At 41.3% G+C, this 27367-nt stretch overlaps 1 protein-coding gene across 5 annotated transcripts in view; it reads right to left on the bottom strand.

Moving 5' to 3' along the window:
* Positions 1 to 27367, bottom strand: part of arhgef1b (Rho guanine nucleotide exchange factor (GEF) 1b) — a 171052-nt gene that overhangs the window by 53322 nt on the left and 90363 nt on the right. For 2 of the 5 annotated variants that reach the window (XM_060900162.1, XM_060900163.1), the window contains exons 9-15: positions 20799 to 20828; positions 20190 to 20289; positions 18774 to 18840; positions 18255 to 18281; positions 15470 to 15673; positions 8061 to 8202; positions 4338 to 4349 (exon numbers count right to left, since the gene is read on the bottom strand). In XM_060900162.1, the coding sequence (XP_060756145.1) occupies positions 4338 to 4349; positions 8061 to 8202; positions 15470 to 15673; positions 18255 to 18281; positions 18774 to 18840; positions 20190 to 20289; positions 20799 to 20828 (582 nt within the window). The remainder of the gene's footprint in view (positions 1 to 4337; positions 4350 to 8060; positions 8203 to 15469; positions 15674 to 18254; positions 18282 to 18773; positions 18841 to 20189; positions 20290 to 20798; positions 20829 to 27367) is intronic. The other 3 variants (XM_060900164.1, XM_060900166.1, XM_060900165.1) reach the window with 2 other exon arrangements.

The raw sequence follows: 27367 nt of genomic DNA, 5'->3' as shown, positions 1-27367 counted from the left end.
AGAGAGAGATCATAAATGGCAGAAAACTGATTCAGACAGCAATTCTACATAATCTCATCATTCCCACCAAGAATCCAGTGCTCCTTTGAGCAAGCCTATTATTCATCTTTGACATAAAACTGAATATACAGCTACTTCTGTGTAGAATGAACAACAGATGAAATACTTTAAGCACTACAAGTTGGGAAATATCAGGTGGAGTTTTTAGGCTGAGTTTCCAAATTATGCAAAGTACGCACAAAAGAAACAGATCCTATAATTCCCCTGGAACGCAGTGAAAACAGCAGAACCACAAGCTCAAAACACAGCACAGTAACTACAATGCAATCAGAAGTCTAAAGGGCCAAAAATATTACGCATCCAAGAGGCTCAGCAATATCTTATCTGATGTACAAAAGGTTTTAACATGAAGTTATTCTAGGCGTATCAGACGCCCGCTGGCCATGCTGTGAAAAAAAAGTGTGCATGCAGACACTCATTAAGTTTTCAACTCTGTCATTGCTTAACTCCTGAATATTTTAGCATTAAAGGTCCCATGGCATGGTGGTTTGTTGATGCTTTAAACGGGCTCGTGGAGGTTTCCGGATGTTATATCCGCAGCCTTTCTCGAAATGAACCCTCGGCACGTAGATATAGCCTCCTGGGAGAAAGCCCCATTTCAGCGCTTTTCCCAGTGCGTCGTTTTGCTAATGAGAAGCAGGAGGCGGGGAAGGGTAGAGGGTGGGGGCGGTTCTTATCATTAATATTCATGACATGTAAACGCATTACCTCTGATTGGCTAACAGCACTGTGACGCTACCTCCAGTGGGTCAGAACAAGCGGATGTGGGTGTCTTACTATGGCGAGAGAGAAGGAACAAACCGCGAAGGGAAAAATACCGCGCGCTGACATCATTAAGGTGCGACGCGAGGAAATAAATTCAACAAATGTTTGGGTTTTTACTGAACAAACAAACAAACAAAATGAACGAGTGACTTAAAAAAAAAGAATGTGGGTGTCTTTGTAAAAACTGTTTTGATTGACTATTATAACAGAGCATGCTGCATGCTTTTTGGTTTTGTAGCGCAGAGTACCTGGCTAACTGCAGGAAGCGGTTAGCTGCACAGCTAATGTAGCCATTGCAAGGCTAACGTGGCACCGATTTTAAAACACGGCAAAACGACTTAACAGTTATACACTTACTTGTTCGGTGTTTGTGGCTGATGCGGCAGGGACGCTTGGTACGGACCCAGGCTTCAGTAACAGTTGATGTGCAAAACCTGCCCTGTACTGTCCCAAGTTGTGGAAACATTCATCAGGAAAATGCTCCCGACAAACATACACCGTCTTAGGTAGACTCGACGGCGTATTATTGAAGTAAATAAAATTAAGCCACTGCGTCTTCAGGGGCTCTCCCGTCGGCAGTAAAAACAGACTCCTTTCTGTGTTGTCACATCCATGTACAGCGCAACTTCCATGTTTGGTGGCAACTTTTGAGCTGGGCGGGGCAATCCATACAGTGGGTGGGAATCCGGGGGGGGGGGGGGGGGGGGGATCATCTCCCTTGCTGACGTAGGCAAGGGAAGAGTTTATCAACGCGACGTTTTGACGCGCCATTCTCAAATGTTGGACATAGTTTGGTTTACACATTATGAAATTTCTAGCCACTGGGGTGACTTAAGAAGGTCAGAGGAACTCATTTTAACGTTAAAAAACCTCAGAAAGTGAAAATTTCATGCCATGGGACCTTTAAAAAGCTTATTTCTGCTTTCCAAACAGATTTATCTCATTAAGATCTGTTCAATACTTTGGGAGTAATGGCAGGTTAAAGTTGGTAAAACAGAGTGCACACACTGCTCACGCGACATCAGGAAACTGCCAGTGCTTTTTGAGTCACGGGAAAGTGGTCAGGCGCTCTCTCTCTCTCTCTCTCTCCCCCCCGCTTCTGATCGGTTTCTGACTGGATTACTCGTGAATATAAATCAGGTAACTTTTATAGAGCTGTTCTCTAGCTCTCACTGTTTCTGATGAAGTATTCAGCAAAATTTTCCTTCAGCTAGTTTTGACGTTATGACTCACGAAAGACTTTGAAGTGAGTTTTCATAGCTTTACCTGCTTATTTTTTTTCCCCCAAATCAAACATTCCTATAAATAAATAACCATTTTAGAATATAACTAGTTATTTTGATGAAAAATATTGAGATCTTGGTAGTTGGAACGATATTTAAAAAAAACGGAAGTCAGAAACCCGAGGGTCAATTTCAATTCAATTAACTGGAATTGTTTATTGGATGTGGCTGTCAGTTTTTTTTCCGAGGTTCGCCTTAAAAGCTGTGAATATTTTCATCTATATTCTTTAATATAAACACTAGTAGGCCCTACTTAGAAATACAAAGGCCTACAGAGCACAAAAAGGGTATTAGAAATATTTTTATTACTTTTTATTGAGTGTACAGATTTAACGTTTTTAGCTAATTGGCATAATTAATACTAATTAAATACTAATTTGCTTTTACTAATTTTTCAAACCTTGTATTCAGTATACAACCATCTATGCGCCTGCCAATTTCCATGTAAATATCTTGAAAAATAGAAAAGTTAAGAAAAAACATTTGCTCTCATTCGTTAATGAGGCCCATTTTGGACCATGTGATCCTCATACAGAATATTCCTGCAGTTTTCTAAAAATGAAGCTGTTTTTCTCATTTTGATTTGTACTATCTCAAGAACTAATAAACATATTTTAACGGGGAGCTGAAGGCAAATTTTTTTATTCTCAAAATTCTATTTCTCATTTTATAAAATGCAGGAACGCATTTCTGACAGCTATTTTGTCACTGCTATAACAAGTTATGAGTGTTTGAAATATGCTATATAAATGCATCAGTCCATATGTCAAAGCGATGGCCGTAAACGAGATTCGCCGAGACCTGTGCGAGACATCGTAGGACGGAAGTAAAACGTACAGCGGAAATCAAAGCGGCCAACATCTGCCAATGTTGTCTAAAAGACGCGCGCGCCCTCTTTCGAATGCTGACGTAATCAAGCCGGAAGTTTGCCCCGTGTCCGAAATCGCTCCCTACTCACTATATAGTGGGGACGCCGTTTTGTAGTGCTGTCCGAAACCTTAGTGAGGATTATGTGGGAAATGCGCTCAGTACAAGATGTATTTATCACAAATACATGCATGTATTTATTTTGAAAACCCACCAGCCGCCTGATCCGGCACGTTTTAATTGTGCGACAGTAATGACGTAAATACCAGCGCGACGGACTCGTCCTCATCCTGTCGTCTTTCCAACCCTTCTCTACTCCACGTCGGTTCGAAGTCACATGGAATAATCTCCATGTCACGTACGCGAGGGAGGCGGATGTGCAGAAGTATACAGTTTAATAAAGTGCAGAATATATATACAGTGAGACAATATAGACACAGGCAAACAATCCAAAACGGCAGGTGAGATCAAAAACGAGAATACAGGCAAAAGGGTCGGTCGAGGCGGAAACAGTACATCAAAGGCTAAGCGAGGATGAGAACGAGAAACAGGCACGAGGATCGTGAAACAGGAAATCAAAACAACGGGTAGAAAGACTCAGTAATGCGTATCGTAATACTTCATGATGCAAATGCATCAGCAGTCCTTAAACAGGTCAACACACCGTTCCTTAAATTAGCTCAGGTGCGCCTTGTTCACGGTGCACGCGCAGCCCGAGGCACGCCTTCAGGTGCACGCCTGACACTCCATCACTGATGAAGCTGGCAAATCGTGAAATTAATCCAAATTGGAATGATATGGCGATCTAACTGCCGTGTAAACAGTTTTCAAAATGGCAGCACTGACACTTCACATTTGAAGTCTCGCACAAATCTCGTGAAGATCGCGCGGATAAGCGACGCCTGCCGTGGACCATACGAACAACATTCGACATGGCTAAAAACCGAAAAGGCCGATAAGTGTAATATAATACGCCAATACGAGTCACGATAATAAAACCGAAAACGTAATTGAATACGTTAATTAAGAAATAAAGCAAGTTTAAAAATGACTTCAGTTCCCCTTTAATTCTGCAAAACGTATGTTGTTCTGCATTCACTGAGACCATTTTCAAGCAATCTGGATTGAATTTTCACCTGATATGCCGAGTTATTAAAATTTGCCAAATTTTGCCCTCGAGTTCCAAATAGCGGAGTTCTATGTATACTTTTAAAACAGTTTACAGGAACATCAAGTTAAATTCTACCACAACAGAGGTGTGGTATAGGACAGGCTCTTCTGTGTTTTTGTATGAACATGAGTGTGGAATCAGTAGCAGGATGAAGCTGGCAGAATATCCATGTCTCAGTCATGAAGACCCACCTTGTCTTCCGTCTGTAAAATACAGGACAAGCAAAAAGTTCTCATGGACAATGTTCCAATCAATACATTATCAAAACCTAACTCATACATGACCTCTGTAAAGAGCCATCACAAACTCAGTGAAAACGGAACCAAAAAAAAAAAAGAAATGCCAGCAAAAACGAGACAAAAACTGAACAGGCAGCAAGGAAAACAAGCTTCAACAAAGCAACCGCAAACAAACAGGGCGACAGAATGAACTAGACAAAGACTTTACGAAGAGCACATTCAATTTGGATGTGTGCGCTTACCAGCTGAAGATGCTCTTGGTAAACACAGTCCAAGTTTTTGCATACTCGACAAAGCTGTTCGATACAAACTTTTAAAAATATATATTAAAAAAAAAAAAAAGCCTGAAGGAAGCGCATTTTCTCACTATGAAGAAACTGAAGACACTTGTTTTAAAGCAGTGTTTCTCAAACTTTTTCAGACCAAGGACCACTTTGTCCCCAAAAAAAATTTCAGGGACCACCTGTCAACACCCCCCCACCCCACACACACAGATCATACAGAGATGTGTACTATTAGGTCAGACCTGGGCATTTTCCGGCCCGCGGGCCGCATCCGGCCCTTTGGTTCATTCTGACCGACCCGCGTAAGGTTAATTAGAAATTACAAAATAAACGTATTTTCTAATTTTACCTCATGCATGGACTGAATGTGCATTGCTTTTATTTTGAAGTTGTGTTCAACAAAAACGCAATGCATGCGACATGAAATTCCACGAAACCTAATCCCACGATAACTACTTCTATAATTTGTCCAGACCAACCACAGACTTGTACGTCATCCTTCAAACGATCCAGCCAATCACATAGTGTGACGTTACCAGCAGGCGCCGGAGCCCGAGCCGATCTGTAGATCTGGTACCTACACCGACTCGCCGTTTTCAGTGATGAAGTTTAACAAATCCAGGTATAGATCCTCTCTCACCGATAATCATCTGTCAGCTGTGCTTCACATCTCCACCTCAGACATTCAACGTGACTTTGGCCGCTTTTCCACTACCAACGCGGCTGAGTTGGGCTGAGCCGTGCGGTGCTGAGTTGGGCTGAGTCGAGCTGAGCGGGGCTGTTGGAGTTGCATTTCGACTACAACCGCGCTGAACCGTGCTGGCTGGAAGTGGGTGGACACATTGGGTGGAGTTAGCGAAAGTGGGTGGACGTCACATGATGTCGTTAAGCAGCGTAAACAGTGACATCAGTGAGCTTTTAAGCGGTAGTCTCACGACCCGGAGAGTAAACAATAAACATGGAGGACATGGAATCGTTAGTGTTGCTGGTCTTGGTGCTGTGGCTTGTTGTCACCGACAACGCCAACAGATACTGGCAAGAGCGTATAGATGAGGCGAGGCGCATAAGGCTTCAGAAATTCTCGTAATTCGTAATTCTTCTTCTTCCGGGTTTACGGTGTTTACAGATCCCAGCGTGCTCGCGGGGCGTGTGTGGGCATGTGAGGACACTCCTCCTCACCAATCGGTGCACAGGGGAGTGTCTGCTCACGCCCCCAGCCTCACTCGGCTCGGCTCGCTTCAGCCCCACTCCAAAACCGTGCGAGTTTTAGGGGCTAAGCAGGGCTGAAGCGAGCTGAGTCGTGCTGTTCTTTGGTAGTCGAAACGCGAGCAGTGTCGGGCTGAAGTGAGCTGAAGCGAGCTGAAGTGAGCTGAAAAAGGGTAGTGGAAAGGGGCCATTTGATGCACTCGTTAAAGACCAACAGAGACTGGATTTCTCTCACTGAACAAATAAAAAACTGAAAAACACCAAATGAGGTGATTAGACTACAAATGTGGGCATCATTATTATAATATGATGTATCTTGCTTGATATTTGGAGTAGAAAGACAATATTGTGATGTCTTTATTGTGTTTTGGGGTGAATGTGACTGAAAAAAAAAAAAGGTACAAACGTTCACGTTTTGTTAACCATTGGTTTGGGAAATTTGATTGAATAAATGACATTTTTTGTAAGGCAACCTCGTTTTTTCCATACTCTTACCAGTTTGTAAAAAATAATGTTATTTACTGCTTTATATAAAGAAATACAATTAATATCATGCAGAATTTAGTTCAGCCTTTTGGTCCGGCCCTCCACAAAATTTTCTGTTTCTCATGTGGCCCCATGGAAAAAAAAATTGCCCACCCCTGCATTGTGTTTTTAATTGAAAAAATTATGGTTAACTAAATACATTAAAGGCCTATCCATTCCATATCCTCCGTGGTTTTTAAAGGCAAAAGTATGGAGGTTTAAAATTCAGCAAACAGTTAATCAGAACATTTCATATCAATAGTTCAAAAATTGTTCAAAATTAGGAGGAACACGAATGAACTGACTGGCTTTTTTTTTTTTGCTGGCTTCACTGCCTCGTTGGCTAAAATCTCATAGCACAGGACACAGTGGGGATTGGGATCTTCAGAATCCCCAGTCCAGAAAAATCCCAACTTTAGATATTCATTGTGGTATTTTCTTTTCACCTTTGCCGTTGGTTTAGTCTGCCGAGCTTGTTTTTCTTGTTCTTCCTGTGTTGGGGACTCGGTGCTAACTGAATCTTCTTTTCTTTTCATTTTCTCCTTATTGATGCTTGTGTCGGTAGTGTCAGGTTTTTTCCTCTTAACTGAACCTGTCAGCCACTTCTCCATCCTTGTTGTTTCACTTTCAGTAAATTAAAAAAAAATCGCCACGAACACGAGCTAGTTAGGATTAGCCTATTATATGTTCAGAATTTTCGTTTGCTTGTTTTCAGGTCTGCCTGCCTGTTTGCCTGTGAGGCAGAGATTTGTGAGGTGACTGTTGCCTAGAGACGAAAGGCGGAATAAGAGTACGTACACACTACAAGTTTTATGAGGTGCAAATTCAGATGCAGAACGCTTTTTAAATAATAATAATAATAATAATGAAATTACAGGCCCGTTTGATTGCCGTTAAAAACAAGATTAGATAAATTTAACTTTCTAATAATGTTACAAAGCATACGCTAGCTTATCTTGAAAACGCTGACTACATTTGTAGATCACCTCGCGGACCACTTGAGGTCTCTCGTGGACCACCAGTGGTCCGCGGACCACACTTTGCGAAACACTGCTTTAAAGGAAAAAAAAACAAAAACAGCGTGAACAAATGCTCTTGGTAGGCTCTCAGTATAAACATAGCAATATCAAGTAAGAAAAAGTAACACAAGGACATGAAAAATAAAAAACGTGGACAGAAAAAGGACAGAACAAAAGGGAAACTGGAGGGACGGTAGAGAACTGGGGTGGGTTTCCCAAAAGATAGTCGTTAAATGGTAGAGCGAGCATCACGATGAATACTCTCTCTCCTAGTTAAGATGCTCTCGGCGTTAAGAAGCTTTTGAGAAAACCACCCCTGACAGTTTATGCGTATGAGCGTAATGAGGGAGTTTGACAAACTGGTGCAGTTCTGTTGACACGGAGCACAGACAGCATTGCCAGCAGCGGCAGCGACGAAGAGCACACAGCAGGGACTCGGGGTGATGGTGTTTACCACTCTCCCTCAGTCACAGCACAGTCCGATACCTTAATACACTGAGTGTTAACTAATCTCTTCTTATTCAAACACAAATGCATTCTGCATTAAAACCATTCATTCACTCTACCTAGTTGTGTGTCTGTCTAATTAAACATTGAAGGCTGTGTTAAGAGACTCGGTGTTATAGCTGCTCCTACACTACCTGTCCTTTTCATGGCTCTCTTCTATCGAGTTGTCAGTAGAAGACGGAGGCTCCCAGACAGAGATGCCAACATTGGAGCACGCAGGAGACACATCTCCACCATCCGATACCGACTGGTGGTCCGAACGTCTGCTGGTCTGATCTGTGGAACAAACAAGAACATAAATGCTAGTAAATGTGACCCCTCACCGAATCCAGGGACACATGTCGGCCAAAATGAATCCGAGATAATCGCAAAAGAAGCATTTTTTTTTTCGAAATTTGTGATTTTTGTTTTTTTCCATCATGTGCAAGTTGAGATATTAAAGAATGCAATCAGTATTTCAGATAACAGATTGTTTTGTTGGAAAAGCATACATTTTTTGTTGCAAATTGTCTCGTTTTTGTCAGGACTGTAGCCTGCTGGGGGGTGTGGGTAAATTACCATATGGGCCATTCACATGATGATTTAAGTCTTTTGTTTTTTTTTCCCGTGAATCAGCTGTATGATCCGAGCTGAGCGCATGGCTACTTAGCTGCATACAGGCGTGTGATTTCACTATGGAATGAGTTACTAAACAGCGCGCAGAGGAGCTGACACACATCGGAGATCACCATTTCTAGCCAAAAAAAAAAACGCAACCTCGTTTTCCAGATTGAATGGAATACTTGAATGATCGGATGATACACGGACCGTTCTAGGATTACATTCCATCGGAGGCATTGGTGTGTGCAAGGCGCCGTTTCTCTTTCTGATGGGGTAAGTTTATTAATCTAAGGCTGTGTGGTTATTTTTGCATGTAACGGAGAGTGTTGTGGTTTGGTTTGGTTAAGCCTAGGTCACAACCGGACGTACGATTTTTTGGCCGTGTGATTTTTGGCGTTTCCCAAATCGCTGCGGTTTTTTTTGTTCATGGAGAAAGACGCGCGTTGGCCGTAAGTTTGTCTTGCAACCTGAAAAAAACGTAAGCGCCCGTAGAGTTTGTTTGACATGACAAAGAACCTCTGCGGCCGGTCTGCGGCTCGAAAATCAGCACATCACACGCGCGCTCTCGTGCTTTTCACATGCGCGCTCTCGTGCGTTTCATGCGCGCTCTCCGTGTGTTTATTGCGTTTTTTGCGTGTAGACCGGCCGTAGGAGCACGGTACGGCCAGTTGTGACCGAGGCTTTACGTGAAACTAGTGTTGTGTTAGTTGTGTCATCATCGTGCTATCTTTCTTTCTTACGGTGTGAGTAATTTTTCAACCACAAAAAGTCTTAAAGTATACTTTAGGACTTATTTTTGTACCTCATAATTGCGTTGGGCATACTTTGCATGGAAGGAAAATTGACGTGGTGATCTTTGTTTACATGAAAGTAGCATTGTGCTAGCTCGTAGGGGGTAGGGCTTTCCTTAATGTCATGCAAATGAGCACCATTATGTGCCCGCCCTACACCCAGAGTAGCTGAGATGGAAAACTTTGAGGGCGATTTTCTCCCTTTTCTGTTTTAAGAAGTATACACTTTCAAAAGGCCACACATTCTTCAAATATTGTCAGATCTCCACATGGAAGGCATCATTGGAAAGCTTAGAAACTGTACTTTCTGAATCTGTCAATAACTCAAAATGCCCCCGGGCCGACATGTGTCCCTGGATTCTGTGATCTGCCACAAATAAACATCTCAAAGCCTCCAGATTCACACCCCAACTTTGAGAAACCGCTAGTTACAGTCCTGCTCACCATTATTGGCACCCCTTCATTTTTTGCATAACCTGTACAATATCTTCAGAAATAAATGGAAATGTACCAAATTTATAGCATCAGGATCTTTTAATTGGAGGTCCAGCGAAATTTAACAAAGAAAATTGTTTTTTCAACTTACATATTGTAATTTCAAAGAAGAAACCGAAAAAGCACCATGTGCAGCAATAACGGCACCCCTCTTTAATATTTGGTTGCACACCCTTTGGCAGTGATGACAGCCTCCAAACGTTTCTTGTAGCCATCTATAAGCTTCTTGCACTTCTCAGCTGGTATTTTCTCCCACTCTTCCTTTACAATTTGTTCAAGCTCTTCAACGTTTGCAGGGTTCTTTTCCTCAGTGGCAGATTTCAGCTCACCTCAAAGATTTTTGATTGGATCAAGATCATTTTAAAAACAGTCCATTTTTTCCCTTTTCAACCATTCCTGCGTGCTTTTGGATGTGTGATTTGGGTCTTTGTCTTGCTGAAGGACATGATCTTCGACTCAAACCAAGTTCTCTTACACTGGGTAGGACATTTCCCTCTAAAATATCTTGATAATTCTCTGATTTCATGATTCCTGTGATACAGGCAAGGCCTGCAGTACCAGATGCAGCAAAGCAGCCCCACAGCATTATGGATCCTACACCATGCTTAACTGTTGGTAGGGTGTTCTTTTCCTTGTAGGCTTCATTGCGCCATCTGTAAACAAACTGTTGGTGTGCATTGCCAAAAAGCTCTATTTTTGTTTCATCTGTCCACAGAACATTTTCCCAGAAGGATTGCGGTTTGTCCAGGTACTCTTTGGCAAAGATCAGTCGTTCCTTTTTATGTCTTTTCCTCAGCAATGGTGTCTTCCTTGGCCCTTGCCCATAAAGCCCTGTTTGGTTTAGTGTGCGGCATATGGTACTTGTCGAAATCATGACCCCCAGACTGTTCCAGGTTGGCCTTCAGGTCTTTGGATGTTTGACGTGGTGTTTTTTTCCACCATTCACACCAACTTTCGAAGACTTCTCTCATCAATTTTGCTCTTCCCCCCATGTCCAGAGAGGTTCTTGACAGTTCCATGCTTGGCAAACTTCTTAACAACATTACGCACTGTTGAAACAGGGATACCAAGGTCTTTGGAGATGGCCTTATACCCTTTGGAGATCTTGTGTATGCTAATAATAGCTCTTCTGATGTCCTCAGACAGCTCCTTTGTCTTCAGCATTGTGACAAAGGAACAGGGAATAACAGGTGGCTTTTTAAAACACAGAAGTCATCATTCATTGGCTAATTCATGTCACATGGGCACAGACAATTTATTACAGGTGATTGATTTACCACAGGTGAGTCATAATGTGTTTCCATACTGATTTACAGCAAAGGGTGCCAATATCAGTGACACAGCAAGCTTTAAATTTTTATATTTTTCCCCTCATTGTTTATTGTTTTAAATTGTTGTTTATCATTTGCGCTTTTGTATCAAACACGAGTTCTCTATAGAAAAAAGTTGTTTCACTTGATTCATTTTTTTCAGGAGATATTCCACATTATGTACTTAAACTTCATGGGTGCCAATAATGGTGAGCAGGACTGTATATTAGTATACAGACAGGTGACAAAAGGAATAACAGCCTCAATGCTGGCCAAGACGCCCATAATAATCGTAAATATGGCAGATGACACCACCATCTTGACAACTTTTATGCACACCCACCTGGGGAACACACTACGCGAGTTTGATCGAAATCCGAGCAATCCTGTAGAAGTAGCAGCGATATTTGTACGGACGACGCGTGATCGCATAAGCTCATCCGGCCTGGCCTGCGACCGGAGGAGCTAAAAATCAACATGGTAAGGTGCTGGGTCATCACGAGCCACCAGAACAGCTTCAAGATTCTTTTCAAGGTTAGAATCTACAAGTCTTTGAAACTGCACTGGACACATGAACACCACTCTTTGCAGCTGTAACACGAGCGACACTGTTTATTTTCTCGATTGGGTATCTTATGCATATTTACATGATTAAATGTGGCATCCACTAGACTGCACATCAGAGCCAAAACATCTGGTTTCCAAGTTGAACTGCGATGTTTTACTGATTTCATGCACAGTGATGAGACAAATCAAATCAAAACACTGACTAGCTCGGTTTCTCTTTAAAACGCTCTGCCATCTGCGTGATTGTCGTCACTGGGCTGTCTCAAATCGGAAACTCTGGCTTTACATTTAAATGTATTTATTAAGAAGAGCAGTACTCAAAACAGACCTCTTGGCAGGATTAAGAGGTTTTTACAATTCAAAAACACTAACAGAAAGAACTCGACGCCAACGGCGTCGATGCGGGTAGACTACACACCTTATTTAGGCTACGTTCACACTGCAGGCTGAAGTGACTCAAATCCGATCTTTTCGCCCATATGTGACCTGTATCCGATTTTTTATTGACAATATGAACGACACAGATCCGATTTTTTCAAATCCGACCCAGGCCGTTTGGATATGTGGTCCTAATTCCGATTCCTATCCGCTCTTTTCATATGCGACTTCAGTCTGAACCGCCAGGTCGCATTCATCCGACTTGCACGTCATCAACAAGCCACAAACGTCACTATTCTGCGCTGAAGTAGGCGGCGGGTCTCTCAAAAAAAGTTACAACAACATGGCGCATAATCACGGGTGCAGATAGAGGGTGGGACTCGTCCCACCCAGATTTAAATTCACCTCGTTCGGTCCCCCCCACTTATAGGGAGGAAAAAACGTCTATGCTGTCTTTCTTTGCATAAGGCAAACCTCACGGAAAAATCAAAAGACTAATTACCATTCGGTTTATTGAGGTGCACGGCAGTGTATACATATAGTTGCAACAACTCACATAAAACAAAACAAAGACTGATATTCGGTTGGTTGAGCTGCGCAGACTGCACAGGTTGCGAGCTCGAGCTTGGTTGCTATGGTTACTAACAACAAGTTTGACAGGCATATCGGGGTTGGGGTTGGTTTGCTGGCAGCTTTGTCCCCCCCCAGTTTTTTGTCCCTCCCAGTTCAAAAAACGTATCTGCGCCCCTGCGCATGACATCAATGCGAGGGACGCTTCGGGCTGTGAAGGTTCTGAATCTTCTCAATGGAAGGACGCAGAGGTTAGGGAGCTGATTTCCATTTGGGGGGATGCAGCTATTCAAGCTAGATTGGATGAGTCATACCGCAACCGGGCGGTTTTACTTCTGTAAACACTGGCCATGCTCACTGCGTGTGACGTCGTCGTATCCTGCAGTGCGCATGCGGAACACTTTTAGGTCGCTTTTCGTTCATACTGAGGATCACATACAAGTCGCATATATTTGTTAATGTGAACGACCTCACAAAAAAATCGGATTTCACTAAAAAATCGGAATTGAGCATTAAGCCTTGCAGTGTGAACGTAGCGTTAGTTGTGATTTGGGGATGGACATTTGACCTCACAGTAATCTTGACCTGGTGAAATCACTTGTATTAGCCTTGGAGATATTGTGCTCACAAGGCGGAATAAGAGCATGTGCACACTACAAGTTTTATGTGGTACAAATTCAGATGCAGAACGCTTTTTAAATACCGTATTTTTCGGGCGATAAGGCGCACCGGATTATATGGCGCACTGTGAATTAACGTGTCTATGTTCACCAGATTGTAAGGCACATAAAGCAAAACAACACAGTCCGGTAAATCAAACTTTATTCCACTCGGTTGTAACACCAAATACCGGTACAGAAAAATACACTCACTTATTGATTCATTCCTCTTCCAACCCGCTTGAAACACACTTTGTAAGCATGCCTCTTAACAGGTGCCATTTTGGGGGTCCTTTTACGTACACACAAATGTACTGTAATATAATGTTGAAGCACAGTACGTATTGCGTATAAAAAGTGGCGGGGGTAAGCGTACTAAATACTGTTCTCTGATTGGTCTATTGTTGCTAGCGTGTACTCCAGGCCCGGGCTGCCTTACATGAATGCATTTCTAGTTTAGACATTACAGTCAGGCAGTCTTGTAGACTGCTCAGGGGTCCTGTTACGAGGCCGATCAGGTAGTGACACAGCGTACCGCAATGCTCCGAATATCCATTGAGCGGAGCGGCTTTGTTGCTTACCAAAGTCGTACTTACACATTGACAAATTTTTGAGCGCACTGTACCACATAAAATCGGTCAGTAAGCACAACAAGTAAATCATACATAAGGCGCGCTGGATTATAAGCCGTACTGTCAATTTTTGAGAAAATTTAAGGATTTTAAGTGCGCCTTATAGTCCCAAAAATACGGTAATAATAATGAAATTACAGGCCCGTTTGATTGCCGTTAAAAACAAGATTGGATCAATTTAACTTTCTAATAATGTTACAAAGCATACGCTAGCTTATCTTGAAAACGCTGACTACATTTGTAGATCACCTCGCGGACCACTTGAGGTCTCTCGCGGACCACCAGTGGTCCACGGACCACACTTTGCAAAACACTGGTCTAGAATAGGACACAACTATACATTTTGAAACACGTTAGTTTGTTTATTCAGTTGTAGACACAATGTCACAGTGTGATAACGCAGCCACTATTTACGTTCAGGGATGGCAACAGGAAATTTTTATTTCAGCTGAAACTCCGAACGGGGGGTTCAGGGGGGCAGAGCCCCCCTGAAGCTTTAGCCTTTTTAGCCTCTTCTACCTATTTTCTAGCCATTTTACATGTATATTGTGTGAAAAATACATGATAAAAATAAGTATCTAAAGTTTAATAGAAAAAAAAGACTACTTTCTCTGACTGCCCCAGGCATATTTACGAAGTGCGATAACATCCGAGTGTTTCTTGACCTTAGAAGCATGGTCAATTAATGCCAGACAGCCACGGGATCCGTAGTTGATCACATCGTTACAATAAATGCAAAATGCTTTGCCAGGCAAATCGCACTTCTTGATAAACTGTTCAAGCGTCTCGCTGATCTCCTCGATCTTTTTTCCAAGTTTCACTTTCGTAGTAACTGTCCGCTGTAGCCAATCCCAACGAAATTTGTTCTTGACATTTTTGTCAATTTCAGCCACCGATGCTTCTTGATCTCGTGATAAAAACTTCATATTTCCGTGGAAAACAATGCTCTCAAAACCTCGTGCAAGACATTTAGCTAAAGGCAAAATGGCGGCCAGTGAAATGAAACACGCTTTCGCATTGGTTGAATCCTTCACTTCGCAACCAATCACAGACTCGTTTGCTTATTTTCATTGTTACACTCGATATAGAAGCTTCCGTTGTTCGCGAGACATGTGGTTTCGATACGATTTGACACTAATCTCGGTAGCAGCAATAAAAGTTAGGTACCCAACCCCCCCTAAAACTTTTCTCTACGGATTTAGACGTTCCACAAAAATGATAAAATTGAAATTCAAAACGGCGGATTTCCGCCATTCGGCGGAAAATTGCCATCCCTGTACGTTGGTGTCGTACCATGTGGACGTGTCAATTTCTGAAGACGTGCACAAGCGACATACCAAATGACCACAGGACTGGCATGGCAGCCATTTTGCGTACGCATAGTTACCAAGACGTACAAATCAGCCTTAAGGGGACACATGGATCCAAACCAATCCAGTAAAATGCTTCCCACAGGATAACAGAGTTGCTCTTTTTTCCCCCCCTTTAATTTCTCACTCATTTGTATTTAGACAGATTATATATACACACAAACTCCCTACCTGTCTCTGGCAGAGAAGTTTCAGGGCTGGAGGCAACAACGTTGCTGTGTGGCACCTCACTGGTTTCTATGCCTTGAGAAACGCAAGGCCCCAGTGCAGAAGATTTGCGACCCGGGAGGAGTACTGCACTTCCATCCGAACTGGAGCCACGATGTCCTGTGGTGCTCCCAGTATTCCTGCGTTCACTATTCCTCTCCTTCTCACCTGCGAAAGAAATAGAAAAGTGCGAGCAACAAATTAAAACCACAGGGCAATATACAGTAATTCCACGATTTAAAAGGAAGACTCCAATTTTTTTTTTCAAGCATGCAGACCCCTTAGCTTTAGTATAATGGAAAATAGGGAAGGGCTGGTCACAAGAACAGTAGAGACTGGGAAGGCTACACAGTAAACACTAACTGAGGAAAGAATACGAGATGAAATCAGATGCATGGATAGTGTTAGCCCTCCTCCCAGATGAAGGTATTGAGGTTTTTCACCCACGTGACCAAGTCATGTGATGCTGCCATTTTGGACGTCACGGCTCGAATCAGTTTGAATGCGAGGAAGGCGACAAACGAAAAACATGAAAGAAAAAGGAGCGAGATGCAGAAAACACCTTCACTATCCAGCGACGTAGGGCATTTACAGGGCGAGCAGAGGGAGAGGTATTTGCAAAAATTGAGGTTAGCAGGCTTAGAGAACGACGTTTACCTGCTTCCACCAGGATTGTTCACTGACGTACGGAAGCACACGAAGCCCTCGTCTTTACCTGACTTCGGCCCACATGATCTGTATACCCATGTCGTTAAAAACCCATCGCCATACACAGGTATTGATCTGAAAGCGTACAAGAGTTTGGATGCCTACAAATATTTTGTGTCAGGCTGGGTAACATGCCTACATCAGCGGGTCGTCCCTGGAGCCGGTGGTCGCCATCTGATTACAGCTAAGGTTTGTTCACATTTTCATTTACTTTCGGTCCTCAGGATAAACAAAATGTTATTAAATGTCATTGAAATAACTTCTTAGTCTGTTGAGACATGGCCCATTATAAATTTGCTGTTACCAGGCAATGACCAAGGACTGTATTATTAGGGTCGGTGTGTGTTGTAGCAGTGTACTAGCAGCTAGCTGTTAGCACTAGCTAATGTCAACATCATCATAGCTGGTATGTTACTGTAGCAATGTTTACGTTCAGTCATTTGGATGACTGTTAAAACCTTTCAGTCTCAAGTTTTTCCTTTACTGTATTTACTAGTTTACTGTAATTATGATCCGGCAGCTATTTACACCGGATCCAGTGTAAATAGCTGCCGGAGCCGACGTCCGAGCTTGCCGGAGCTAGCGCGCTTGGGCAGGCTGGGAGCTAGCGCGCTCGGGCAGGCTGGGACGTCGGCTCCGGCAGCTATTTACACTGGATCCGGTGTAAATAGCTGCCGGATCATAATTACAGTAAACTAGTAAATACAGTAAAGGAAAAACTTGAGACTGAAAGGTTTTAACAGTCATCCAAATGACTGAACGTAAACATTGCTACAGTAACATACCAGCTACTGTTGTTGACATTAGCTAGCTTGACCTTCAAAATGGCGGACACCGGGGCGTCACGTGACCCTGTGACGTCAGGTGAAAAACCTCAATACAAAGTAATTAAGACAAAATTCACCATGAACTTATAAATGTATTAAATTGTGTCTTAAATACTGACTCGTATTTAACAGTTATTCCACGAAATCGAGTCGTTCATGAGCTCACAGCCGACGCGGTGTGTAGCACCGAGTAGACTATAAGCCATGTACGACGAAATTGACTGGAATAACTGTTTTATTCTATACACATTCACTGGATTTTCAGAAAATACAGCATTTTTATTTTTTGCAAATTCAATTAACAAAAAAAACCCTTTATATAAAGAAGACTGGTATCTGTGTCAAGTACTGTTAATTGCCTGTAAAAAAAAAAAATTAAAGAACTGGTATAAAACTGAGTCCCCAAGCCTCAATCAGTGGATGGACAGGGTTAAAGAAATCTATGTAATGGAAAAGATGACTCTCCCTGAGGTCCAGTGGAGCAATCTTTCCCAGGAAATGGAAGAAATGGACTGCTTATATCAAAGGAATAGAGGACGCTACCAATTAAACAGGACAGTTAAAGACACTGGACACGATGCATCACAATACTACCAACAGAGGAGCCCCCATGTTTTTGTTTTCGTTCATTTATACCCCTTGACAGTTCGTTGTCTGCTTGTTTTTTGTTTCATATTAAGCTGAAAATACTAAATTAAAAGTATCAAAAAATAAACTATCGAAAACGTCCAACAAAATGATTTCCGCCGAGAATGGAAACAAACTGGCGAAATGACGGTAGCAATTTGTGAAAAATGCTATAATAATGATAATTCTTGAAAAATGAAAGACACATTCTTACCATCAAATACTTTTATTCCATATTTTGTTGCTTTTTTTTGGGTGGGGGGGGGGTTGTTTTCGAGTAGAGTTTTTATTTCGTTCGTCCTCGGTTGGTTCAGCAATACGCGCCGCCATTTTGTTTTTCTCTACTCATAGCCTAGTAGTAGCCAATCAGAGCACAAGATTGCTCATATCCAGTGAATGTAGATAGAATAATAATACTTACTCAGGTTAACGTCTTTCATTTCAGTTACATACACAGATCACACCAAACACCATTACTGTGTTGAATTTAGAACATGCAAAGGTGCATTGATTTCAAGTTTTGATTAGTAAGGGGTAGGACCATGTAAGGAAAGGAGTGACTACATAAAGCGATCAAACCAGTGTACCTTCATTGTCCAATCTTTTGACCTCATCTGCAAGAGGAAAATATTGCAAAAAAAGTTCCTTTAAGTCCTGCAACACCTTAACCATCATAATGGTCAGTCTACTATATACAAAATACCTAACAGCAGATCTGGTGCTGCTACAGATACAGATTCTAAACTGCATTCATTTAAAAGAGAGACAAGAACCAATATTTCGTGCTGATCATCAAACTAAGTATTTGCAAGAGGTTTGCATGAAACCCAACCAGTTAAGCCAGTGTTACCATTTATGTTGGCTCGGGTTTCATTTCATATGTTGCGAAAAGTCAACATTAGTACAATTCCTGTCTTCACATATAGGTGTGAGTTCAAAATACGTCACAGATAACACTTACATACGTTAAAGAAACAACAAACGCTGGGTAAAAAGAGTCATAGGGTAAAGTCTTTGCATCCTACAGTTCACAGAGTTCGCGCAATCGCCAAATCCTCGTCAATAAATACCAATCCATGCAAAGTACGAGAGGGTGGATTACGTACTGCTGCTGCCGCCGCCTCCGATCCTCAAGATACTGAGGACCTTGGACTTTTCTTCCTTCTTTTGAACCTAAAGACAAACAAAAGTGCATTTTGTGAATAAAGTAAAATTCAAAAAACACATACCACGTATGTGTGTGTGTGTGTATATATATATATATATATATATATATATATATATATATATATATATATTAGTGCTGTCAAAAATGTCGCGTTATTAACGCGTTAACTTGACTCCATTTTAACGGCGATAATTTTTTTATCGCGAGATTAACACTCTGTGGCATGATGTAGGTTTTTCATAAGCTTTTGAAACTGCCAGGAACTTGGAACAGAGACTTTGGTTAGAAAACCGATAGCAGCTAGACTGTAATGCCACGCCCCGCACAGCCAGAGTCCTCTGCCCCCAAGAACCAGCGCGGGCAGGGCGCGCTAGTAGAGATGGGATTTATGGCTGTTTGATGGGATCCGCATCTTTGTGATCCGTTCTTTGAAAAGAGCCGTTCAAAAGACTGGCTCATTTGGCTCTTTTTAAATATTTATTCAGTTTTAAGAAGACAGCATCTAAAGAAGCCAGATCCCTCTGAACTGTAAACTCGATGCTATCCCAGAAATCCTTCCTGTAATATGCAAATTTGGCCGCCTCTGATTGGACAGCGCGACGCATCAACAGGCAGAAAGTGAAAAAGTACAAAATGTGTTAAGTGAGCTGAAACAGTAAAGATCAGATTCAATGCAATATTTATCAACGAACAACTTAAACTTAATATAATAGTGTACTTTATATTATAATCAAGCATGTCAAGCCTACCGTCACTGTGTAACCTATCTCTCTTTAGTTGTAGACTAACTCAAACAGTAGATCATTTCACTCATGGTTCTCTTGCTAGCCCCGCGCCGGTGCTCGGCTTAGGTTTCACTTTGCAGTGGCTGTGTCAAGACGTGTTATGCTTTGCAATAAAAAAAAAAAAAAAAAAAAAAAAAAAAATTGGTGCAAAGCAAGCCCATTCACTTTATGCTAAGAGAATTACAATGGTTTATGTAACAAAAATGTGCGATTAAATTGCGATTAATTGCGAGTTAACTATGACAGTCGCGACATTAATCGCGATTAAATATTTTAATCGCTTGACAGCACTAATATATATGATGCGCTGCATACAGTTGAAGCAGTCACACTGAAAGGTGCGAAGATAAAAGTTTACCCAATTTTAAAATGTTCTCTTCCACTTCCGGTATGCGGAAATAGCACTCGTGATAAGAGATCAATAAATATCAGAAGTAAGATGCACATCACTACAGTTTATTGCAGTTCTATCTCTCAAAATGATTTTAAAACCCATTTATGCAATAGTGGAGTTTTCTAGTTTGCGCTTTCCCCGCTAGAAAGTTTGTGGTGGCTAGGACTTCTTGTACCTTCCTCCTGAAAAATCCTTTGCCCTTCTTGCTGTCCGGTGCTCTGCTCTTCACTCCCAGATGCTTCATATAGAAAGCCACTGCACCAAAGATGGCAGAACTAAATGGTGGAAGCATAATGAAAAGAATATTAAAAAGATTCAATGCTTAATAGTGAAATGTAGTACTGTCCTTTCAGAATAAACAGGAATTAAATCCTGGCATTTCCTCTTACTTCTAGCTTTGCCTTTACTGCAAGTCATAATTAGTTTATTAGATACATCCTAGTAGCTTAAAAAAAAAGTGTCACATAATGAACGGTATGATAAGTTCATTTGTAATGCTGAATATTTATGGACTATATTTACAGGCTTCAAGAGTTGCTAAAATTAATTATCAAAAGAAATAATTATCCGTTATTAGTCATTTATAGCCAGTCTGTAAGAGACAAACAAAGGAGACAAGATTTAAAAAAAAAAAAAGTTTAAGCCACTTTGGCTCCTGGAGGATCGATAAGAAAAATCATCCTTCATTTAAAAAAGGATTAAAAAAAAATTGATTAAAAACATTCAACAAATCTATGATGGTGACAAAGTATCACCACCACGATACAAAAGCAAGACAACTCACCATTTCTCTTCATCTGCAACAATCGCAGGGCTACAATTGAAAAAGGGGACATTTTTAATAATGCTAGAAGACAAAACTAAATTTCTCACTATTTAAGGCAGATGAAAACTTTTTAAAACTTGGAAAGTAGTCAGTCAGGGTATAACTAAAAAAAAAAATTGCGATGAAAGTTACGGTGTTTTTAGTTTTTTGTTGCGATTACATTGCGGGAGGAAGTGAAAGTTGCGAGAAATTGTTGCGATTTTCTCTTTTTGTGATTAAAATTGAGTGATATGTTAAATATTAAGTTATTACTAAAAAACTATTGATTAAAAAAAACAAAGACACTGAGAAATGGTCCTACAAACAACTTTACCGATATAAAAGATTACCAGGACTACAAAAATGCAGAGAACCTCACAGCACAACATGAAGTTACCTTAAAATATAATATAAATCCCTCAGCTTTCATGTAAGAAAAAAAAAAACTTAATACTAGTACTACGTGCAGGCAGTCTCTCCTGAAGACTAAATTAAAAAATAATTATAAACTAATAAAATAAATGGCTCAGGCTTCATAGAAGAAAAAAAAAAAAAAAAAAACTTCTGCACCTTCTAACTCTTCCGTGTTTTTCCTGTTTACATAGGTTTATATGACCAGTGATATGAAACAAGTTCAGTTACACAAATTGAAACGTGGCGATTTTCTATGCTATGGAAAGTCCGCACTATAATGACAGGCGTACTAACACCTTCTGCGCGCTTCGGCAGCGCATTGATACGGAGCTCAGATATCAATGCGCTGCCGAAGTGCGCAGAAGGTGTTAGTACGCCTGTCATTATAGTGCGGACTTTCCATAGCATAGAAAATCGCCACGTTTCAATTTGTGTAACTGAACTTGTTTCATATCACTGGTCATATAAACCTATGTAAACAGGAAAAACACGGAAGAGTTTGGTCGCATCTAACTACAGCCCCAAAAAATACCATTGGCCATACTGAGCCTAGCTACATTGCTAACAGGAGTGACAGCGCATCGGACTGCGTCTGACTGACTGGGAGGTCGCGCAAAGCTCGGATAGGTACGGAGCAGCTCGTCTCAATTCAGATAAGAGCATATTTCATTATGGAAGTACGGTGGACTGTTCCTTTAAGGGCCTCTGTTGAACCTATTGTAAAGTAAAGCGCATCAACGATCTGTGATCAGAGAATTACTTTTGGTGTTTGTATTGGCGTGGTTTTTTTTTTACTTTTCTTTGAAGTAAACTTTTTTTTTTTTTGACTGGGCGACCAAAAATTACGGCTCGGCGGCGCATTTATGAGTCGGCGGTAATAGCTCTTCTAGCCGTTATGACTCGGCGGGCCACCGAGTCATTAACGATAGTGGAGAACACTGCATATCATATATATATATGCCATGTTGGGTAGATCATACGTCATGACACCCCAATGGAGGCAAAAAAGTGGACTACCATCACAGTGCTGAGAAACTACAGGAGGTTATACGTTGAGGAAACTTTCAAACATCACTGTAATCAAAAAAAAAAGAAAAAAAGAAAATTAATTTCAGAAAGCTTGTTAGAGTGAGAAATTAAATCACTAGAATTAAAACTTGTTAAACTTATGCCAGACATCTTATTTACTTTATAGGCCATTTTATTTTATTTTTAATTACCTACTGAGCAAAATGACAATAGCTGTCCTTGTTGTGGATTTTAGGGCCATTATTACCTAGTTGTAAAGTTGTACTTTTGTTTATACATTTCTTTTTTGTACTTCTGGATTTCCAACTCATATAGTCGCAAAATAAAGTCAGAACATGCAAATTAAACTGCATGAACAGAGATTACGACCGATTATTGCCTGCAAACCCAGATAGCTACACTTTTCTAATACAGTACATGGTACTTTCTGTTGCTACCATCTGCGTTTACATGGACGTCTCCTGGCTAACTGCTCAGACGGTGGTTGGCTGTCATACCTGGCACTCCCTTAACTGAAATAAGCATAAATCTTTCACCTTGTGACAGTCATACTAATGACTTCATCATCTCATAATACTTCTCTAATACTGAGACAAAGAAAACAGGAGCACATAAATTCTATCCTAGTTTAGTTTGTAACAGGCCATATGAGTATCCTGACTCTCACTCTGACGACCTGCATTTGCCTTTAGATGAAGCTGTTTATTGAGAGATGTTTTGGGACACTGTTCCTCATTAAACCACTCCGGTCTGTTTTAACAGCCTCGTCTTGCAGTCTGGATATCCTTAGCTTACCCTTTCCATCACTCTGGCAGAGAGCCAGAAAGAAATAACTTCCTGCCAACGTGTCACTGCTGGCTTCATCGGCTCTCTACCTCTTCCTCTCCTCCTTACTCCCCAACCTCCCCGTTACTCTCCTTCTCCATGAGAAAAGCTGGCAACTTTTTCCCCTCTCCATTACGCACTCTATAACGTGTTCGCAGAAACACAAGAGAAGTATTTTTCTCCGAAATAAAGCAGATGATGAGACGATTGGCATTAATCTGGAATAATTCATTTGCGCAGTCGTTTTGACCTCTGCGATACTGATACTGCCTTGAAACGCCACCCATTTCCCCTAATCTTACATGCTCTCAGCTGACCGAGTGTAGACACCCTTGCTTTGTCAGTAAATGGAGAATGTTAGGGGCTCATTAAAGTGAAATAAAATCCAGCACTGCATAGCTGACATTACACAAATACATATTTAACTAAATTTGTTAGGAATGCCAGCAAAAATATTTCAACCAAAAATGGTAAAAAAAAAAAAAAGCCATTTTTGGTTAAAACAGACAATATGGACAGAATTTTGACCCAAGAAGTTTAAATATGCGTACACATACAAAATATCAAATCTGACACTTTACAAACAAATGTTAACAATAATTAAAAAGTGACTAAATAGATTATTTTGCTTTTTTTTTTTTGGTATTGTCCTGCTCCAGCCACTGCAGATGTGTTCAAGGACTTTGAGCAGTAGAAGAACATAGCATGCTGGCTATGTGGATATTACACAACTAACTTGAAAACAGGGCAGCGGTGGCTCAACGATAAAATAGAGATGAAAGTGGAGCAGAGGAAAAAACCCTCGTCCCCTGAAAATATTTTAACAACAAACACGCAAAACCCTGCATTCTAGTGCATTTTAGTACTTATTTTCACGAAAACAAGTTATAACTTTTAAGCCTTTTTCTTTCATGTACATTAATGATTCCATGGGTGCAAGTATAAAATTTTCAAAAACCCTGAAAAGTCTGATAAGGTCAGACGTGCATGGTGCAGCCATGCAGGGGGGTTACAAAGGGAGGTGAGCCCCCCTTAGGGCTTGAAAAAAAATTTAAATTACAAGTTAAAATGGTTGTCTCTCACGCAATCTCATGCAAACACTTATAATATTAATAGTTATATGATTTGCATATTCACATCAAATGTTTAATACATTTCGTCAATTCATCTGAAATAATATTTCAAGTACAAGGCTTGATATTTCAAAACATCTAGCAACTACTAATTTAAATGCTGAAACGACCATTTTTAATATGCTTTTGCTGTGATACTGTAGGTTGAATTGGGATTAATTAAATTATAAATTATGTGATAATTGATAATTAAATTAATCAATTTATAAATAAAGATCAGTCTCATAAAATCTTAAATTATTAATCTTAATACTCACCGTGAATGGTTACACTCAAGATTAATGGTAGCTCTGTATTAGATGGGAAACCCAGTTGTATACAAAAGCTAAATTCTGAAGGAAAAAGGAGTTCTAAATAGTTGACCTTGTGAATAAACAACAGGAACAAGTAAAATGCAATTCAATTTTATTAGCTTTTATTTGTCTACTACTCACTAATAATAATAAACTCAAAATACATTCAATGTCAGCAAAGGTAATAACAAGACAAAACAATGGAACAATTACACCTGGACTATAAATTTGAGGGAAAGAGAGAGAGAAAGAGATAGAAGGAAAAAAAAAGAAAAGAATCCCTTGTGTGTGCGTGTGTGTGAGGCTAGGGCAAGCCGATGCGTGTGTGTGTGTGTGTGACCTAGCTTGTCGTTAGCTAAAACAAAGGAATGTTAGCTAAAACAAAGGAATGTTAGCTAAATAGAACAAAGGATTAGCTCTGTGGCTAATGTGTGCTTTGTGTAGGTATCTGTGGGCAGATGCTAATGCTAGCCACTCTGGCAATGCTTAAACAAAATGGCGGTCAGTGCCTAGGTGTCGCATCACAGGTAACTCAATGAGGAAGGTATCAAAATGGCGTCGGAAAAATGGCGCCTGCAGGCCTAGTCGAGAACACAAGCCTACCAGCTAGCGTATCACCCTGAGGTAGCTAGCAATAAGTTGCTAAGGAGAATCTGACCACGCTACAGCTGGATCCAAACACTGCACTTAACAACAATTTCCAACAGACTATCTAGGCAAAGAACTCAACGCGAGAGAGAGAGAGAGAGAGAGAGAAAGAGTGTGAGAGAGTGTGTATATGTGTTGGATGGAGAGAACTAGGCCTTGTAGCGGTCTAGCCTCGGAGCTTAAAATAACAAACTTGTCGCTGCGCTACTAATCAGATAGGGAAGCTAGCAATGGAGTTAAGGAAAGATATCATGCAAGATACCCTGTCTAACAAGTTCAAAGAAAAAAAAAAAAAACAGAACCAAAACAAACAATAAAAACAAACAAACAATAAAAACAAACAAACAAACAATAAAAACAAACAAACACCTTCCGTGTCTGAGCGGGTATGCTAAATAGCTCAAAGCTTAAACATGACCCTAACAACCATCTGAATAAGCTACAAATTAAAAATTTGCCCAAGTGCCTACTCAATGCGATGGAAGTTCTTTCTCCGATGTCCGCGCTGAGGGTCGCAGTCCGAGGAGAGGAGGTTAGCGGCGCGTTGCGTCCAACCGCGGCTAACGAAGCAGGGAGATGAAGGCCTAGCTGGCCCACGGTGCTTCAGGAGAAACCTCCGGTGATGCGTCGACGAGAAAAAGGCTGAGAGGAGCGAAGCTGTCCGCAAATGCCTCTTAGCGTGGAAAACTACTTAACTGTAGTTAAACTTTGCAAAGGTTTAGAATCAAAACCACTATATCGCTGAAACTTAGCGGGTCGTTCAAAAGTTCGGCCGAAACTAATTTGAACAGGCTGTTCTCAGACAATAGCGGTTAGTCTCAACACTGTAGGCGAGCGTGCCTACAGTCCGTCCGACCACTCCAGTAGTCAGAACATGAGAGAGCGAATCGAGGCGCTCTCGATACAGTTAAAGCAGTTCCACTTCACGTCACATCCGGGTGGAGCGCGCAAGGAAATTGTGGGATCGTTATAGGGGGCGCTGGCGAGTTACCAACATTCCCCCCTTGGCCATAGGCGCTGAAAGGAGTGATACCCTATGGGCACATGGTGTTTAGTCTGCGACCCACGGTCCCTAGTAATCCACAATGAGGTAGTTCCACAATGAGGTAGTTCCACAATGAGGTAGTTCCAAGGGTCCTTTCTGTGAAAAGTCTTTCAGACACAGTTCAACAGTTCAATTCATTTCATACAGTCCATAAGATGCATAGGCACTTGGGCATGAAAGCATAGGCACTTGGACATGAAAACAATTACACTATGGCTACTTAACTACCTTCTACATACAATATTTCACACAGCAAACAAAAATAATCAAAACTCCATAAAGGAAAATGGAAAAGAGGGGTTAGTTAGCGTGTTAGCAAGCCTACTCTTCAAGAAAGTTAGTGGAGGCCTTAGGCCTGATGGAGAATCGGACAATGCCACGATCTAATTTCTCAGGTGCGTAGATCGTTTTGTCCAGTTTGCGGTGTAGTGTCAGTATGTACCTGTGTAGAGTGATGGCTATGAAGACTGTGATAACCCAACCGCTAGCTAGAAATCCCAACGCAATTCGGCTTATTAAAGATCCTTGATCGGACGAAGGGTTTGCGCGGTTATTCAAGAAAGTGGTAGCGATGCCAGTGGGCTTAAGATCGAATTGCACGGTTTTGGTCCCTTCCAGCAGTAGTTGTGCTTGGAGGGTGGAGTTTATCTCAAGTTCGTGACCTGGGAAGGCATCGGGCATTTCTATCTCGGTCTCATACTGGTCCGCGCTAAGGTGATGGAGGGTGATGTCACCCACGTGAACAGTGGCTCCTAGTGGGACACTTAGGAGAGAGGTTTCGTTAGGGATCTTCATTCTAGTGGCAGTGTTATGTTGATCATATGATACCAGAATCTCAGTTTGGGGAGTGTTGATTAGCCACCGATTACCAGCTCTTTCTACTCTAGTTCCTATTCCTTCATCTTTAATAGACAATTTGCCTGCACACTTCTGCTCGGGGACTTTTGTCAATCCACAGAGACGGTCTGTGGTGTCTCGGATAAAGGGATTGCTGGGGCAGACCCAGTGGATATCTTTGGTAGAGATGCACATGTCTAAGTTAGGGACGAGGTAGATAGAGGGGTTGTCATCGTGATAGGCTATGGTGGGAGGTGTCTGCAAACGTACGTGTACGTCGTTGTTCCAGAAACCTACATTAAGGACAGATTTGATTCTGTATAT

This window comes from Neoarius graeffei, chromosome 19 (genome assembly GCF_027579695.1).
Source record: "Neoarius graeffei isolate fNeoGra1 chromosome 19, fNeoGra1.pri, whole genome shotgun sequence".
Classification (NCBI taxonomy): Eukaryota; Metazoa; Chordata; class Actinopteri; order Siluriformes; family Ariidae; genus Neoarius; species Neoarius graeffei.
This window is presented reverse-complemented; position numbering and strand designations above follow the sequence as displayed.